The sequence below is a fragment of the Toxotes jaculatrix genome, chromosome 17, assembly GCF_017976425.1.
Source record: "Toxotes jaculatrix isolate fToxJac2 chromosome 17, fToxJac2.pri, whole genome shotgun sequence".
Lineage (NCBI taxonomy): Eukaryota > Metazoa > Chordata > Actinopteri > Toxotidae > Toxotes > Toxotes jaculatrix.
The window spans coordinates 9,171,905-9,189,667 of record NC_054410.1 but is presented as its reverse complement, the minus strand read 5'-3'; the positions used below and the strand labels follow the sequence as shown (position 1 = coordinate 9,189,667).

Sequence of the window (17,763 nt, the reverse complement as noted above, 5' to 3'; positions counted from 1 at the left end):
ATGTTTAATATTTACCGGCTTTCACCGCTGCCTCCACCCACTATCCACTTACAGTTACAGCAGCGCACAAACAACAGCAGCTGCTTACTGACGGAGCTGCTCTGTCCGTGCAATGTCGGACTTTTTAAACAGAAAAATGAGACGAAATAAAATTGTAGCCTAGTATTCCCGCAATAAACGGACTCTGAGAGCAGGAAACACACAGCAACAGCGTTCCTAACATTAGCTGCTCCGCTCCTCTATCTGTATCAGCAGCGACCATAAATCGCCAAATAAGTCATAAGCCAGCGGCAAAATATGATAATTAGTGCAAACATCCAGGTAAAATAGTGAGAAATTTACTTACCGAAAAAACTGCAACCCAGACTCCTTTGACGGTCGGGTAGTACAGTCTACACTACAACAAGCCATATTGTCACAAAAACCTCTCCGAACATTGGCAAACAAACAGGGACACTGCAGCCCCCGTCAACCGCTGGAGGTAGCCGGAGGCCTCTGGATGTAGCCGCCTAGCCCAGCCTATGCTTTAGCAAACTGCAGCTTTTTGAATGCGGAAGTGATCCTCACTGCTGAAACCTACAACTCCCCCCTTGGTTTTATACAGTCTGGGGTTACACTCTCTGTGTAGCTGGTAATTACGCTGACATAAGAGGGTGTTTACATTAGTGGTCTTTATTAAATAAATTCAGAGGTTAGAAACAATCACAGTCATAATCATATACATTAGCTGGTACAGAATCTTTGAGGACTTTACAGTCTGAAATGTGTAATATCTTTTTCTTTTTTTTTTTTTTTTTTTAAGAGTGAGTCTCTTATCCTTGACACAGTGGAAATACAGTATGATTCAGAAGTTGAACCTTCCTGTGTTTCGGTCCAGTCTTCTTATTTTGTCCCTCAGCTTGTTCTCGAATAGACAGCAGCAGTTTCAGTCATCGGGTTGCACATGGATGTTTTTTTTTTCTTGGTTAGTTTTTGTTTATCTGTTGTCCACATGTGCCTGTCCTCAACGTTCTTCATTCTGTCCCTACATCCCTCTAACACTTAAGTGGAAAAGTTTAAACATTTATGCTGGTTAAATGTTTTTTGTGTGATGAATTTTTCATCTTGTATTCTCACCTAATCAAAACATTAACTATATCCAAATTTCATACTACATACTAATTGTGTACATTATATACTACTCTTTATATCACTGAGGCCGCCAAGTCCATCCGTCCGTCTTTTAATAAACTCATGTTCATGCTCCATAGAAAACACAGAAACCTGAGTTCATGTGAATCACTCACTATAAAACACAAGAGAAAATCTGTAAAAATTAATACTGGTAGCGTCCTCTCTTCCCTCCGTGTCCTCCATATCCACCATGTCCACTATGTCCTCCTCGGTTCCATCCGCCTCCTCTCCAACCACCACCACCACCTCCTCCTCCTCCGTGTCCCCAGCCTCCTCCTCCACCTCCTCTGCCACCACGGCCTCCCCATCCACCACCACCTCCACCATCTTGTCTTTTCTGCCAGGGTGGCATCTCGGGAGGCGGGGCTTCTATCTCTGAGGGACGTCCTCCTCGGTCTGGAACTCTCCCCATCAGCACCTGAAGATGAGAGAGAAGAGAAATGGTTGTTTCAGAATAAAAACAGCTTGAGGACATTTCCTGAGAAAGAAGAGAAGTTCTCCTGTACCTTATTGACAGCACAAGCAGTTTTCTCTCTGCTGGAGCCGCTGCTGGTCTTCACCACATTGCAGATGTCTTCTCTGGCAGCCAGCAGCTTGGCCATGTCCACTGTGGACTGTGGCTTCAGAGAGTGTCTCTTAGGCTGGTAGGCCTTCGCCATGCTGTCCACCTTTACCTATCAAGCAGCACACATATACAGTCCAGGCCATAAGTATGAGGACAATTAACACCCTTTTTTTGTTCTTCAGACTCTGTCCTTCAGAACATTACATTTCAAAATAAATAATGGACAGTGCAAAAAGAAAAATACTTGCAAAAGCTCAAAAGATCTTGAGAAAGAAGATCTTGTTATCATCTTGTAAAAGTGTGAGTTCCATTTGCTATCAGGTTTTTGATTTTGCAATTAAATGGTCACTGCTTTGATGTGCGATTATCATATGAACATGCCTTGGCTCTGTCTGACCACCCAAATGACTGAACCGTGACGTCCAGCCGTTTGATCAGCATCCTGCGTCGACACTCATACTCTGAAGACAGGACTGTGTTGATGTTGTGCAACTTCTCCTGCAGAGACAAAGAAGGCGACTTAAATTAAACCTACATTACTGCATGAGCCCTTGATAAGCAGATGTAGAAGTTAATATAACATTGCTTATTTCAGACAATCTACTTACCCACTGTTCACTGCTGAGAGATTTCTTCAGCACTGGATTTCCAACAGAGTCATTTGGAAGGTCTTTAAGTACCTTATCAACCTATAATGACAAACATGGTTTCATGTATTAATACTAAACAAAAGGAGGAGACAATATACACATGCTTGCTATTAACATACGTGTTCCCAGGAAAGGCAAAAAATAAGAAGAAAATAAGTGGCATAACAGTTGTAGCCTCAAAAACAAATCAGTTCCATTTGAATGATAGAGATCTTAACAGGGGGGACCCTCATGAACACAACCAGTTCACAAGTCAGTAAGGTTTATGCCAAGGTTTAAAATTTCTTTGCCATGGTACAATGTTAAAAGCAGTGTGTTGACAGCATGCACAGTCACACACTTACTGGTTATTAGATATCCCCATATAGCAAAAAATATATGTTTTCACTCTCTGTTTTCTCCTGCCAGGCTAAATCAAAAGATTAATAGGGACTTTCAGTGGTGCTGATATAAATGTACTTTACGTAGCATTACATGGTCCCACCTTGTTTTGTATTTGGGAGAGGACTCCTGCTGCGCCTGATCCTCTGGGCTCCGGCAGCTTCAGTGTGTCACAGATTGCCACGAGCTCCTCATACACCGGATTCTCATCTTGCCGTTTCTCAGAGACTCGTCTACTCCTCACAATCTGAGCCGACTGAAGCTCAGAGCTGAGAAACACTTAAAAAAAAAAAGAATCAGAATCATACTTTTAAATTATTTTCCGACCACACAGAGAGTCTGCGGCACAACGACCGGAAGGAAGGAAAAGGAATAATGACATACAGACAAACTTGAGACGATCTTTTGTGCTTCTCACGCCGCCTTTGAGGAGGCTTGCAACGACTTCTTCATAAGGACAGTGCAGCTCCTTCAACAAACCGCTCATCTCAACCCGGAGGCTGTCTATGTCGTCTAGAGGGAGGGATGAGGACACATATATACAAGTTTAATGTGAAAGCAATCAGACACAAGTGACAGGACAATCCACCACTAGTGTTCTTCGTGGAGGAGGTGGTGGTGCATATAGCTCACCTGGACCGGATGTAATGCTCTCCTCCAGGTCACACAGCGGCTTTAACCTGGATGACAACCACCTGCACAGGTCCACATATTCCTGAGAGGACAGCCCTCCCTCTGCGGCTCCGAGCAGCGCCTTCTCATCCAGGAGAGGACCGTCATAGCTGAGGAGTCACACGAGCATCAAGTACAGCCAAATATTACCGGTAGTCAGCAGCATTATTCATACCTGGTTGCCACAGTCGCAGTCTATTTTATAAACACACAGACTAAAAACATAACGGCGGATGTGGTAGCTAACGTTACATACAAAGCCGAACAGCTACCGTAACATGCTAACAGTGCATTAGCTTACCCCAGCTGCTCTAACGAGTCCAAAATGTCACACTCCATTGCTGAGTCCGTGAGGCTTGGCTGTGTTTATCTACCTAAAACTCGACGTTGCATTTAATGCTGATAGTGTCAACACGCACACTTTTTACACCCATTCATTTCTACAGCCTCTCGTGCCCCCATGCTGTTCCGGTGACGTATAAGAGCCGGAGGGAAGCAGACGACTTTCGAAACTGTGGTTCCGTAACATTAGTTCCGCCCTTGAACAAAGTCAAAAATAAATACATTAATCCAGGTACAAGTAAAAGTCAAACTTTACCTCAAATATTTGGAGTAAAAACGTGAAAATACTTAGCGATAAGAGGCAAATAATGCTAAATTATTGCTTCATTAATAAGAAAATCCATAAAGGGAAAATGGATATAGGTAGTACCTCAAAATTATATTCAAGTGTTCTGAGTACATTGAACACAGCTGTGAGGTGCTTGTACTTTGGTATTATACTACTTACTTACTTTCCAGACTGATACTGAGATTCTGAGATTTGCTGCATAGTTTCACTGTACATTATAATACCAACATATATCTAATAAACATTACATTCATTTATGCACATTTTGCTAATAATGCTTACATGTTTTAAAATGTAAGTAAAATTTTGATTGCAGGATTTCTGCACCACTGGTTAATTCCATTCCATCCTCATTAAGAGTTATACGTCATTCACACTTAAAATAATTATTTCAGTCAAAAATATGAGCATATTGGTAGTGGTATAGTGTTGCTGTTGGGAGACAAATGGAATTTGGTTAAGCAGCTCCTCTGATGTTACTTCAGTCAAAATCAGCCTCTCCATAAATGTAATTACCAGTGCAATACAGAGGCTCTGCAATTCTGCTTCTGGTTATTTCAGATTAAATTTAGCCATCTGGATTGTATACACATTGATACAAGTGTGTCGCTGATATAAATGCAGAGGTCATCTTCTCCATATCAGCACTATGTATTTTATTTGTCCTCAGTCTCTCACAGATAAACACCTTAAACCTGGGAGCTGCCACGTAACATATTGTGTCTGATCTATCATGATGCACACAGCATCTGGTGGAGTGGGAATTTCCAGTGTCCACTGTACATGGAGGTGTAAATGTATATAACACAAAGAAGCCTACACAGCAAAAGATTAAAACTCACCATTTTATTATGATAATGTTATTTGATATGTCAAATTACAAGTGTATGATGTAACATAAAAACAGTTACAAACATATGTATGCATATTTACATTATATATTTATGAAAAGTAACGAGCTACATCTGTATGAAGAAAATACAACTATGACATGAGTTATTGGGACTATAAATTTTACATCATATACTTGGTATTCTTCGAACCATGATAAGAAATACCTAGACGTGTAGAAACCAAGAGAACCAGAACAAGAGATGTTAAATTGTAAGATGGAAACTAGGATGGACGTGAGGCACTTTTTTGAGGTTGTCAGGATGTGAAAGCCGATGGCACTAAGAAAAAAAGAAAAAAAAAGATGCACAGGAAAGAAATATGCACAGAGAGAGTGAAAAAAGAAAAAGAAAGAAAACAGGCAGTGTTTACAGAATAGTTAAGAGTAGTACCATTTATACTGCAAGTTTCAAAACACAAATGTCTTCCACTATTTAGAACTAATCACATAAATGTTACATCAAGCGCTGTAAGATGAAAAAAAGCTTACATATAGTATCATCAGTGCACCAAAGCATTGGAGAATTGAACATAACCACTCAACTGCTGTGAAAAGTAACCTTTTTAAAACAATACACTGAAGAGAAACAGGTTTATATAGCTTTTTTCTTTTTTTAATCTACACAATGTCAAGAATGTACACTTGTATGCATTCCCAAAGATATGCACAATTTCCAAGATTGAAAGAGGATAAAAGACTAGCAGCAAAGTGGTTAAAACTGAAGTCTTATATAATGCAGGTCAAAAAAATATATATATATTAAAGCGGACAGACACATGTTGCATATATAATACAGTACATGACAGGAAGTTGCACTGTGCTGGTTAATGCAGAATGAGAAGTGTTATTTCAGCATTCTCTACACTTTGTATAAATGCACGTCCTACATTTTGCTTCTCAGCCAGCAAGTTTTAATCAGGTTCATCAAACCTTGGTTCAGCTTGCAATAATGCAGGGCAATCCAATTACAATGGGAGAATATGACAACCAACCAAACATTTGGTTAAACACCAACCCCGCACGCACAGCACACACACAGTACAAACACTCGTGGGCACACAAGAACGCACATTTATAGTAACACTCGCGCACCCACACACATGCACAAGTGTCCACTTCATCACACAGAGCAATCAAACATTTAAAAACGCGCCATCATGGTTATATGCCGTTGGAGAATTAGGGTTTAACAGTCGTTCATAGCTGATTTTCTCTCTCAACACAATAAAATTAGTGATTGTATCTAGCAGCTTTATATGTATGTATGTAAATATATATATTTATATATCAAACTTTTGAAACAAGTGGACTGCCACTACTGTACCGTGTTAGCACTATCCTTCCTTCTACCGTACAAAACTAGAGAGAAACTCTATTAGAAGCTCAATAGTCATTTCCATCACAAACGCCCTCTACTTTTCAATGTGAAATAATACTAAAAGGTGACCTATGTACATAATGCTGTCAATTGAAGCTACAGTATATGCTGACAGCAATGATAAATACAGCTCTATCTTTAAAATTTCAAGAACAAAAAAAAAAAAAGCTGGGATTATTATCAGTACTTAAATATAGTGTTAAGTATTTACAGGTGTTTGGAGTTTGGTACCAGGGGTTGGTTGTCTACCTATATAGCCTTAAAGTGTCCTGTCCCGTCACTGACTCAGTCTGCAGAGAGGTCAATATGTTTCCCATGTTAGAAAGTTTGCATAGAAAGTAAAGGGAGCGTTGGTCGGGGTGAAATTAGGAAAATAAATGTGTCTCCTGCCACTATATTATTTTGAACCAGGAGTGACGGGAGGTGAGAAGAGATGCATATCTGTTGTTGGCAACAGCGAATGATGATGTACCGAATCTGCTGTTAAATACTGACAATTAGCACTAATTTCAAACATGCCAGTGCTTTAGTTGGGGATCATTTCATGTATTGCAGCCAGGCATCCAAACTGAACCATTATTTCTGTAGGGAATTTGTTCCAATAAGAAGTGTAGTTGTTCAGAATAGTTTGGGCCAACAAATGTTTAATGAGCCAAACATATTCAATTTTTAATTTGCTGCTCTTTTGGGTGGGAAATGGGTCTCAAACACAGCTCAACTCTGGTTCACAGTCTGCCTAGCCCGTTAGCCAAAGCTTTTTAAAGGAGGGATCTTAGGTTTAATTGCTGTCTTTCCAGGAGTAATGTAAGAAAATTACTGCCACTCTCATGTCAGTACAAAAAATATGAAGCTACAGCCAGCAGCTGGTTAGCTTAGCTTAGCATAAAGACTGGAAACAGGGGAAACAGCTAGCATGGCTCTGTCCAGACCTAGCAAAATCCACCTACACCTTTAAAGTTAACTAATTAATGTTTAATTATGTTCCTTAACATAAATCAAGTGCAAAAATGGCAAGTTGCAGTTTAACGGGTTATAGCACATACTATAATTTTTACAATTATTAACTACCACATCCAAAAACTACTGTATGAATTAAACAAACCAAATATAACACATTAATTAAAGCTGCAAGCAGCGATGACGGGCCCTCGCACCCCTTGCGACCCGCCGGAGTCGCAGCCGGCGCAGCCAAGAGTACCAGAGGCCTCCTATGTCCTCTCCTCTTCTCCCCAGTACACGTCATAGTACAAACAGGTTATTTCCTGTTACCAGCAGGGGGCGCCACGAGTAAGGCGGGAGTTTGACATATGGAGGCGTTCAGGGCAGAGCCCTCATCATGCTCATGAAGTTTGACGATGTTTGGATAAAGTATGTGGATGTGAGAGCCATTCAAAATGTCATGGCAAATTCACCAAACGCCATCGAACTTTGGCGAGCCACAGAGGCCACGCCCTTTAACTTAGAGAAAAGTCTCTTATAACTTTTGATCATCATGGTCTTGAGGTGAGGTCCACCAGATATGAAGTTGATCGGGTGAAATCCCTAGCACGAGTTCATCCGCATACCAGTGGTGGAAAGCAGTGAAATTTGGCCGCCAAAAACAAAATGGTCGACTTCCTGCTGGGTTGAGGTCATGGTGTCAAGAGACTTTTTTTTGCGTCTGGAAGTGTTCTTTATGTGTACCGATTTTCATCTTCATACTCCAAAAAAACCCATATGGAGAGGGGTATTTTAAATCTTCAAGGGGGCGCCGTTGAGCCATTTTGCCCCGCCCAATTACAAAAACCCCATCAGAGTCTAGGACCAGCCCCCAAGAACGTGTGTATGAATTTTTAGGATCATAGGAGGTGGTTAAGGTCATTACAAATCCAAACGTAATTTCACGGCGAGGGATCGTCAGTTGCCGCGCCGCCACACAGATGCCATTGCACCCAGCTTCACGGCCTTTATAATGTAGCTTCACCAAGTAGTTGGGAAGGTTGTAGAGCAGAAACCAAGCCGATGGTGTCAACTATTAAGGAGCAGTACACTTCAGAGTAAGAATAGGTCATTTCCTGTTACCAGCAGGGGACGCCACGAGTAAGGCGGGAGTTTGACATATGGAGGCGTTCAGGGCAGAGCCCTGATCAAGCTCATGAAGTTTGAAGATGTTTGGATAAAGTATGTGGACGTGAGAGCCATTCAAAATGTCATGGAAAATTCACCAAACGCCATCAAACTTTGGCGGGCCACAGAGGCCACGCCCTTTAACTTAGAGAAAAGCCTTGAATAACTTTTGATCATCATGGTCTTGAGGTGAGGTCCACCAAATATGAAGTGGATCAGGTGAAATCCCTAGCACGAGTTCGTCCGCATACCAATGGTGTAATTCGCCAAAATCGCCAACTTCCGACCACAATGGCGGACTTCCTGTTGGGTTGAGGTCATGGTGTCAAGAGACTTTTTGGTGTGTCTCGGTATGATCAACATGTGTACCAATTTTCATGCACCTATGACAAACTAAGCCCAATGGGAGGGGGGTTTTGAAAATTTCAAGGGGGCGCTGCGGAGCCATTTGGCCCCCCCCATTTACAACGACCACAAAATATCAAATTTTTCACCAGACCTGATGAGTGTGCAAAATTTCAGGCGTTTTAGAGCATGGGAAGGGGTTGAAAAATGCAGTTGTTTGGGAGGAATAATAATAATAATAATAATAATAATAATAAACATTAGAAAAACAATAGGGCCTTCGCACCACTCGGTGCTCGGGCCCTAATTAGTGAGCTTAGGAGGTGCCAGAGTGCAAACTGAGTCACCTTTGGACAGAGCTAGACTATGTGTTTCCCTATTTTCATATTTTTACTCTAAGCTAAGCTGACTGGACGCTGGCTCTAATTTCATATGAAGTGCACAGATATAGCAGTGATTTCCTCACCTAACTCCCGGCAAAAAAGCAAATAAGTGAAATTCCCAAAACTGCAAATGATTCCTCTGACAGTTTGATCATCTCTTTGTTCACTTTGGAGCTAACAGAAAAGGACACCAGGATGTCTTGGGAAACAAGATGCTGGTCAGTTCTGTTTAGGGTCAAAGCCTTAACCACGTAGTCAGTGGTGACGTTACATGACATCAGATCACCAGTGCATATGAAGACCTATGCACACGCACACACGCACACACAACACCTGTATGTTTTTTTTTAAAACATTGCTAAGATACTCAGCATTCCTGAAACAATGCATTCATTCAGGGCCTGTTAAATGAAGACACATGGGACGAGTGGACAAATTTCCAAAGAACAACATAATACTACATTTATACAAAGAATGGAGGGGGAACTAAGAGAAAACAAAAAAGGAAAAAATAAAAAACAATTCATGGGACAAACACGGAAATTTGAAGAGGGTGCTGCAACCAAAGCTTGGAGAGCAGTGCTTTCAGGAGGATTTCCCCCAAGCCAAATTCAATGTTAAATTAGTAAAATTTCTGTACAGACTAATTCCAAAATCTGAGGGTTTCTCAATCAAAGGATAGCCTAATTTAAGTGCCTCATCATTTAACCAAGGAGCACTGTAACCCCTGTACACACCAAAACAAAACTTGCTGGTTGAGCAACATTATAGCCTTTGTTTCAAAAATAATTATAAAATGAGTAGGGAAAAAAAAACACATTGAGGAAACAAAACAATTTCATTACAGCAGTAAATAACCGTAGTAAAAGAGATTCACTGGAGTGAATGAAATTGTTATGTATTGGTTTCAATTTAAACGGTTCAAGAGGTCCTAATGCTATGTTTGTGATGTGGAAAAACTATTCTGGGGAACTCAGAATGGTAAAGTCACTACCATTTTTTTCCCTTCTAATCATGGAATCGATCCCTTTCTTTTGGAATGCAATCAAATGGTCTAAATTACCTTGGGAGGGTAAGGTAATAATTTTAACATCTTCTAAATGAATGTCAAAAGCTATGCCAAGCTGTACCTTCAGAAACAAGCTGTTACTTTTTTTCAACATTCGATGAAAAGGAAAACAAGGAAATCAATTGGCCCTACATCCACCACAGCAACGTCTCTCAAACGTTAAAATTACACTAAATGTGGTGGTTAATGTACCACACGAATTTGAGAGGGTTACCTTAACTTGGTGGTGGTGGTGGGGGGGGGGGGGTGTTATCATTTCTAGTGCACTTTTCTCTGTCTAGTAATTACACTGTCAGCAAATGCTTAAGCCATGAAGGAAAGGCCACTTACCCAACTGCAAATTCACAAAAAAGCAAGAACATATCCCTTTTAGCATACTCAAACAGCAAGTATTTTTCTGAACGCAGAATAGTTTTGTTTTCTTTTTTTGTCATTATGTTGTCGCTCTCTGTACAAAAGACAATTTTCCTTCATAAAGTAATTACACATTACTTGTAGTAGAGTTCTGACGTTTGTGGCCTGGCTTTGTCAATGCATGAGTGTGAAAGTGAGAGAGAGAGAGGTGTGTCTGTGTGTGTGTATGTATGTGTGTGTGTGTGTGTGTACAGGTGTGTTTAGTAACATCTCCAAGTCTATTAATCTTGACGTTTCCACCTCCTCCTCAGATTAAGCTCCTGAACTTAGCTTGATGCTCAGAGCCCCCACAAAGCATATGGTTTGTCCTCCACTGCTGCTTGTCGGCGACAAACACAAACTGAAATCTCCAAAAGCCCTCAGAGCTGGGGATCAACAACATATCACCCCGTCTGAGAGGGGAATGAAAAAAGGATGCCGGCTTTTAATTTTCCGCTTTTATCCACTTCCTGTGTTAGCTAGCTTTGAGGGTGTCCCAGAGTCTGGCGTCGGGTCACCCCGCGGCCTTGTGCTTGCCCCCACAGCAGCGGCAGGCCTCACCACAGTGGTGGCAGGCGCGCAGGGGCAGGTAGCAGCACATGCAGGGCGCGATGAAGGATAACGCCACCAGGGCTAGCCAGCGTAGGCAGAACTGCTCGTCAGATGTGTCACATGAGCAGGGGTCTGAGAAGTCGCCCTCAGAGTCGGACATGCAGTGGTACAGCATGCTCTCGGCACACAGCATGCAGCTCACTTTGTAGATGCACTGCTTGATCGGGTCGGGGGCGTCTTGGCACTGCCCCCGCCAGTTGTCTTCGTGGTTGAACATCTCCCGACAGTAGATGCAGCGCGAACGCTCACCGTCCTCTCGTCGCCGTCGGCCTTTCTTGGACTTCAGCAGGGGCGAGGGCTGAGTCTTGATGGCTGTGTCCTTGCCCAGACCCAGCCCCATACCTGTTCCAATTCCCATACCAGGGCCAGAGTGGGAGTCCCCACCGGGGCCATCGGGGAAGAGGTACTCGCACTTCTTACTGTCCAGTTTGTGGAAGGCGGTGTGGAAGTCCAGGTCCTCGCGGTCAGCCTCCCGTTTGCACATGACAGGGTGGCGGTAGTCCTCGTAGCCACGGATGAGCACGTCTTTGCGTGGGTTGATGCGAACGATCTCCTCTTCGTCCATGTGAAAGCTGACATGACGAGTAGACTTAAAGGAGACCTTGAAAAGAGGAACAATTGACAATCAGTTGGATTCCTTCTTCATTAATAGAATTTTTTATTTCACACGTTTCACTCTTGTACTGTTAACTACACACTTTCATAACAAAAATCACTTTTGAGGAACTTGTAATTCAAATTTTGGAGTATTGACTGGCTGTATGGAAGAGAGGCAGACCTGTGGAGGCAGGTAGCGGCGGTTGCTGGAAGGGAACTCATCGAAGGGCTGGGCGCGGACGTAGCAGCCCCTAAATGGCTCGGTGGAGACGACGTTGTTCAGTGGAGAGAATGGCTCTTTCATTGGGGTACAGATGGAGGGAGGCTCATCACACACCTGGAGAAATACAGTTAACAGTTGGTGGGGATGCATTTGATGTAAAGCTCAAAAACATCTTACATTTTCCCTTCTAAGAACGCACATCAAAGAAACACAAAACATCTGTGTTGGCATGATATATCAGTTACTTGCAAAAAATTAACCAATTAAAAATTGTGACTTTATATTTAAATACGTATGAGCTGCCAACACTCTTCTCTGATAAATTATGATGTGCAATCATGATTGTTTTATATATATATATATATATTTAAAATAAGGATAAACAATGAGTCTAGTTGAAGTCCTTAACATTTATCCTTGTCACAGTCTATGTTACCATAACACTGTCAAAAGTACTAATGGTCGATCAGTTTTCATGACCACAACAGTTTTGACTCAGGGTGTGTAGGCTGCATGTGTTCCACTCATAACCACCAGGGGGCATCCTGCACCCACGCTTGGCCAAATGGCTGTGCTGTGTGGTGATGACTCAAGGCCCTTCTGTTAAGAACTCAGAGTTCCCATCAGCCTTGCATGTGTTCCCACAAACATTTTAACTGATGCAAAATCTACAAACACAGGCCTTAAAAAAAGGCTCTTGAAACGTGCAAAGAAAAAAAAAATTGAGAAATGTTGAGGAAAAGCGAATTTGAGCGAACATTCTTTCCACCTCACGCCAAACAATCTCATAATTACAAGAGGGAAGCTCACTGTTGACATCAATCAGGATGAGACATCTATAAATAACATCTTGTGAATACCACAGGCGGCATCAAATACAGCAAAAATATTTCTACACATCCACAGATTCAAAATAAATAGTTATAGATCCAGTAGAAATAGACCAATTCTTCAGTGCTCATGGCAACAAAATTAAAGCGGTGGCTATTTCATGATTCATGTGTGCAGAGGTGATGAGAGATGGGGGAGGATAGTCGGTTATTGCATCAAGAGCCTTGTGATGATATTTTATGTCCAGCGTTGTTTCAGCACGACCATCTGCACAATTTCCAGCTTGTTCACACACCAAACATCACATCAAATATGCAAATAGCATGAAAATAAGGAGAATTACAGTTGATTACATTTAAAACATTAAAACGAAAGTTGTGTAATCTTTCTCAATACTGTCTTTATAGATTAACAGTTTGAAAATGAGCCAAATGAGCTGCAGAATATCGGCGTTAAAGAGTATTTCTTCAAGTCCCACTCAGAAATACAAAAACATAGGTGGACACATGCTGAGGTACCTTCACAGGTACAACCATACAATCCAGCTGTATTCAAGCCTCGTGCACATTGGCTAGCTGTCCCTCTTTTCCCACACTCACCCCGACCTCATCAAGGCAGGGTTAGTCCTCCTCTCCTCTCCTTCTCCCACCCTCTCCTCTCCTTCTCTCTCTCCCTCTCTCTGCTCTGCGTGTGGAGGAGGCTGCTGGCTCTGGTTAGTCAGTGCCGTGTGTAAAGTAGCCCACGCCAGTGCTTTAACGCACAGCGGAAATCTGGTTTGCTCCCAGCTGCTGCTACAGTAATTACTGTCCTGTGGTTGCTAAGAGATGCTTCCTTTGACTTCTTTTTTTTCCCTCTCTTTCTCTTCTTTTTTTCCCTCTCTCTCCTCCGCTTGCTCTCCCCCCTCTAGACTGCTAACACATGGTGCATGTATGTGTGTGACTTTGCTCCCTCTTTGCCTCCAAACATATCAAGTGGTGTAACACACATCCAAGGCGTCTGCAGGGGAATGTGAGGAATAGGAGACAGTGGATGGAGAGAAGAGAAAGAACAGAACAGGAAAAAATGAGTTTGTGTTGTATCCATGTGTGTCTGTGTGTGTGAGAGAGGGAGAGAGAAAGGGAGAAAGAGAGCAAGAGGCCAAAGAGTCTGCTGAGGGAATGTCATAAACCAGCTCCAGCTGGAGAAATGCAGCATAGAACTTAAAAAGCCAGATGACAGCTGTGTGTGTATGTGAGAGAAAGACAGAAAGGAGCGAGGGGCGGAGAGGTGGGGGGGCGAAATGGGAAACAGACTTGGGCTTCCTTTTAAAGCGCTCGCTTAAGCCCCACCATTCAAAGGCATGTGTGGGGGCCAATCTGGAGCTGATCTGACCCTAGAGATGTGGCTGGGTGAGGGAGGAGAGGAGAGGATGGGAGGGATTGAGGGGTGGAGGTGGTGGGAGCCAGGGCCAACCTGGCTCCTCACCAGCATCGGGGATCCATGAACTTCCGCCCTCAAAAGCACAGGGGCTCAGGACAGGGAAGGCTGGGGTCGGCCCACATACTGAAAACCCACTTGTGTACTAGCTCTCTGTATTAGACAGAGAAAAGAATAGAGGAAAAAAATCTGATCACTATTGATAAACGATTTGTCTGTGAATACACGAGTTTCTCACATTCAGCTCAAATCATGGGTAGTGCTCATCTCTGGGTAGTACAGTCAAGTTACAGGCTACTCCCCACATATCTCTGAAAGTCATGGGAAATACACATATTCCCTTTTTGGTCAAGAGTTAGATGAGGAGATCAATACCAATCTTATGCCTGCATACTAAATATAAAGCCACAACCAGGAGCCAGTTGGTTTAGCTTAGCACAAAGACTGTAAACGGGGAGGGAAGAGCTAGCCTGGCTCTGTCCAAAGAAAATCAAAGTTACCTGACTGCAAGGTGCTTAATGGAGCCCTGTCAAGTCCCACCAAACCAAGTTTCTGCACTGTGAGTGAGGCTGTTGCAGTCAACTGGCCAACAAAACCTCTGTGTACTAAACTGATAAGAGAAAACTTCCTGCCAGTGCTAAATTAGATGCGGATGTTTTCCTGCGGCATTCAAAAAAAAAAAAGAAAAACGATTTTACTTTGTGCTAGCGGAAGGAGTGTGGTGGTACAACATAATTCCTGGCAGTGGGTCATCACAGCTGAGTAGGATGTTGTGCAACCATTTTTTCTTTTTTAAAATGGGTAAAGTATTTGTATGTGCATTTATAGCGTGTGTTGTGTGTGTTTCTGACTAAAAGGAAGAATGTGGTCAGTTTGTGAAGGGACAAGTGGGTGCTGAGCCTCTGTTGGTAGGATGTGGGTCAATGAAACCGCCCTGAATGCATGTACACTGACATACACAAACACATGTGCACAGATGAGCCAGCTTAATCTTGCAATCTTTCTCACACACGCATGTACACACACAAGTCAAAAGACTGTAACAGTGCAAGGCTATTATGAATTCCACCAAAAAATTTTTTTTTAGAGTTGTCTGCATCTAATCAAGGCACTAAACAAAGCTTGATGGTGACCTCCCATACTGGCATACTGATATTACACTGGAGTGCCTTTTCTCAACAAGGTCACAGCTACTCAAGACAGATCTGCTGCATCTAAAGAGAAGCGTTAATAATGCAAACTGAAGAACCAAAGACAGGGGAAAAAAAAAATATATATATATATATATATATATATATAGATATAGATATATAGATAGATAGATAGATATAGCACGTGTGTGTATGTGTGTTTGTACTCTCCATATTCCTCTACAAGCCTGTATGCTTTCGAGACCATATTCTATTAGATTATGTGTACGCACAGTAGTGTGAATTTATTTTGGAGCAAAAAGTAACACAGTTAGTGTCACACCTTGTTGTGTGGTGGTATTTGCTAGTTCTCTGGCTCCAGCACTTGCCACTGGTTCACTTCTCTTTCTCTGTAGCCCAGGTCTCAGACCGCAACATTCGGATGCCAAATCACCATGGTGACACCCTCTGTGGCTCACTCACTGAACCTTGCGAACACCCCCTTCTACCCACCCCTCCTCCTCCTCCCCCCTCCTTCCCCCACTGCCCCCCCGCTGCCTAGCAACAGTGGTGCCATTGGATTTCCTGTATGTTCAGGCTGATTCCTTAAAGAGGAACTTTGCCACAGGAACAGGAACGCGGCTCTCCCTCCTTCACTGAACTTCTAGTACACATCATATGGGTTGTTAGACACTAAGCAGGTCAAAGGGGATGATGGCAAGTTTCTGGCAAATGCAATGAATTCATAGCTCAAAACTAAGCCAGGCGGTGCAGTGAACTGAACTGATGAGGCACTAGAAACACCATGTACTGCAACACAGCAGCCCTGTAATAAAGACAGTTCTATGATATGATTTGAAGCTGTACTTTTATGTTCATCATTAACTACAGTGTGAAAAATGACCAGTCAATACTTCTCTGGCACAGTGTCAACAGTCATTACTTATAAGTTTTGCAAAGGTTGCACCTATTGCAGGATTGTTGTATGTATTAGATTGCATTACAATGTGCAGAGGTTCCTGTACCTCTTGTCACTCGACGTAAGTGTGCATTTACAAGAACTGCCCTCCCTCCCACTTATGTGTCTTTTCACCTACACTGCAATCAGAAGTACAACAGGTGACTGACGTTCCTGTAACAGGCCTGATATCTAAAACAAATGAACATGGGTGTGTAGACGTGAACTACATACCTGGCGCCTCTGCTAAAGAGAGCGCAGCACTCTTAACCACATGTCGACAGTGAATTTATCGCTGCATACCAGATATTTACAATTCTCAACATAATGCACCTTAACAGTTCTCAACCTGTCAACAAATGGAGGCCCAACTCATGAGGAAACACATTCAGGTTGGAGAACACTGAAGTCTCAGAACATTTTCACCAAGCTGCCTTCGAACGACCAGCTCCTGAGGCGCTAGTTATTACATCTGCATCTACTGTAACAAGAGTGACAGCTACCAAGTTAGATTAATAGAGACAGCCAAGCTTGCTCTAGCACATTTCCTGGCCAACACCCAGCTTCACCTCAGGGTCTGGCTGGCACTGGTTAAACACCTGTAAATCTCTAAGAACAACTGTTAGAAAACAAAGGCAGGTGTCAGCGCCTGGCTGGGACACATCAGGCCTCAAACATATGGCTCAGGTTCTAGCTATGACCTGCCTCCTATTTAAGGGTGAGGGAAAGTTGAGTAATAAATCTAACTTCATAAAAACCTTCAGTAGGTGCACTTTAACACTATAATCAACCATTACTCACTACTACTCACTCCTTGATCCACACATACTTGATTAAAAAAATATCAGTGTATTTCATTATGTTTTTTGTTTATCTTGTTTTGCTCTGTAGAGCATTTTCAGAGAAAAATGGACTGTAAAAAAAGGAAAGGAAAAAAACTATATATTCTCTAAATAAATTCGGTCCAACACACAGAAACAACAAACAGAAAACCAGAAAACATCAGACACTACAAAGTCAGCAAGATAAACGTATGCTCATACACAACACATTTTCTTCATACTAAAACCTCTCAGCTTTGATCTCACTCACCGGTAGTCCATCCTCGGGAGTATCCCCTTCCCCAAATGACCGACAACCTGGAAGAGAGAGGAAGGAGCCCAAAGGTGAAAAAGATTAGACTTACATGACTTGATCATTTTATACACTCAAACCAACATACGCTTTGTTACATGCTAAGTGACTAAAAGCTTAAATCAGTTAAGTATTAACAGCACACAACCTGTTGTCTATGGCATATATCTCAATTCAAACCTCCTCACACAGTCACCAACAGTATTACTGACATGTAGTATCAG

At 42.3% G+C, this 17,763-nt stretch overlaps 2 protein-coding genes across 3 annotated transcripts in view; both read right to left on the bottom strand.

Annotated features, from left to right (window-relative positions):
- Positions 1-651: 651 nt before the first annotated feature.
- Positions 652-3,918, bottom strand: fam98b (family with sequence similarity 98 member B). Its single transcript, XM_041060229.1, has 8 exons — positions 3,743-3,918; positions 3,403-3,551; positions 3,154-3,282; positions 2,873-3,048; positions 2,347-2,427; positions 2,120-2,236; positions 1,680-1,847; positions 652-1,591 (listed from the first exon to the last, which is right to left on the bottom strand). The coding sequence occupies exons 1-8, from the start codon at positions 3,778-3,780 to the stop codon at positions 1,316-1,318; spliced, it is 1,134 nt and encodes a 377-aa protein (XP_040916163.1). The 5' UTR covers positions 3,781-3,918; the 3' UTR covers positions 652-1,315.
- Positions 1,451-17,763, bottom strand: part of spred1 (sprouty related EVH1 domain containing 1) — a 36,217-nt gene continuing 19,904 nt past the window's right edge. Inside the window, exons 4-7 of one of the 2 annotated variants that reach the window (XR_005896212.1) lie at positions 17,498-17,544; positions 12,029-12,184; positions 10,900-11,851; positions 1,451-1,460 (exon numbers count right to left, since the gene is read on the bottom strand). Coding sequence is in view for 1 of the 2 variants with exons in the window: in XM_041060227.1 (XP_040916161.1) it covers positions 11,153-11,851; positions 12,029-12,184; positions 17,498-17,544 (902 nt within the window). In the remaining variant the exon portion in view is untranslated. Of the gene's footprint in view, positions 1,461-9,103; positions 11,852-12,028; positions 12,185-17,497; positions 17,545-17,763 lie in introns of those variants that run through there. The other variant, XM_041060227.1, reaches the window with a different exon arrangement.

Coding starts and splice junctions, on each gene's coding strand:
- fam98b (XM_041060229.1), bottom strand. CDS start 3,780: ATGGAGTGTGACATTTTGGACTCGTTAGAGCAGCTGGG. Junction 3,552..3,742: donor GACTCGTTAGAGCAGCTGGG/GTAAGCTAATGC, acceptor GTGACTCCTCAG/CTATGACGGTCCTCTCCTGG. Junction 3,049..3,153: donor AGATCGTCTCAAGTTTGTCT/GTATGTCATTAT, acceptor TTTTTTTTTAAG/TGTTTCTCAGCTCTGAGCTT.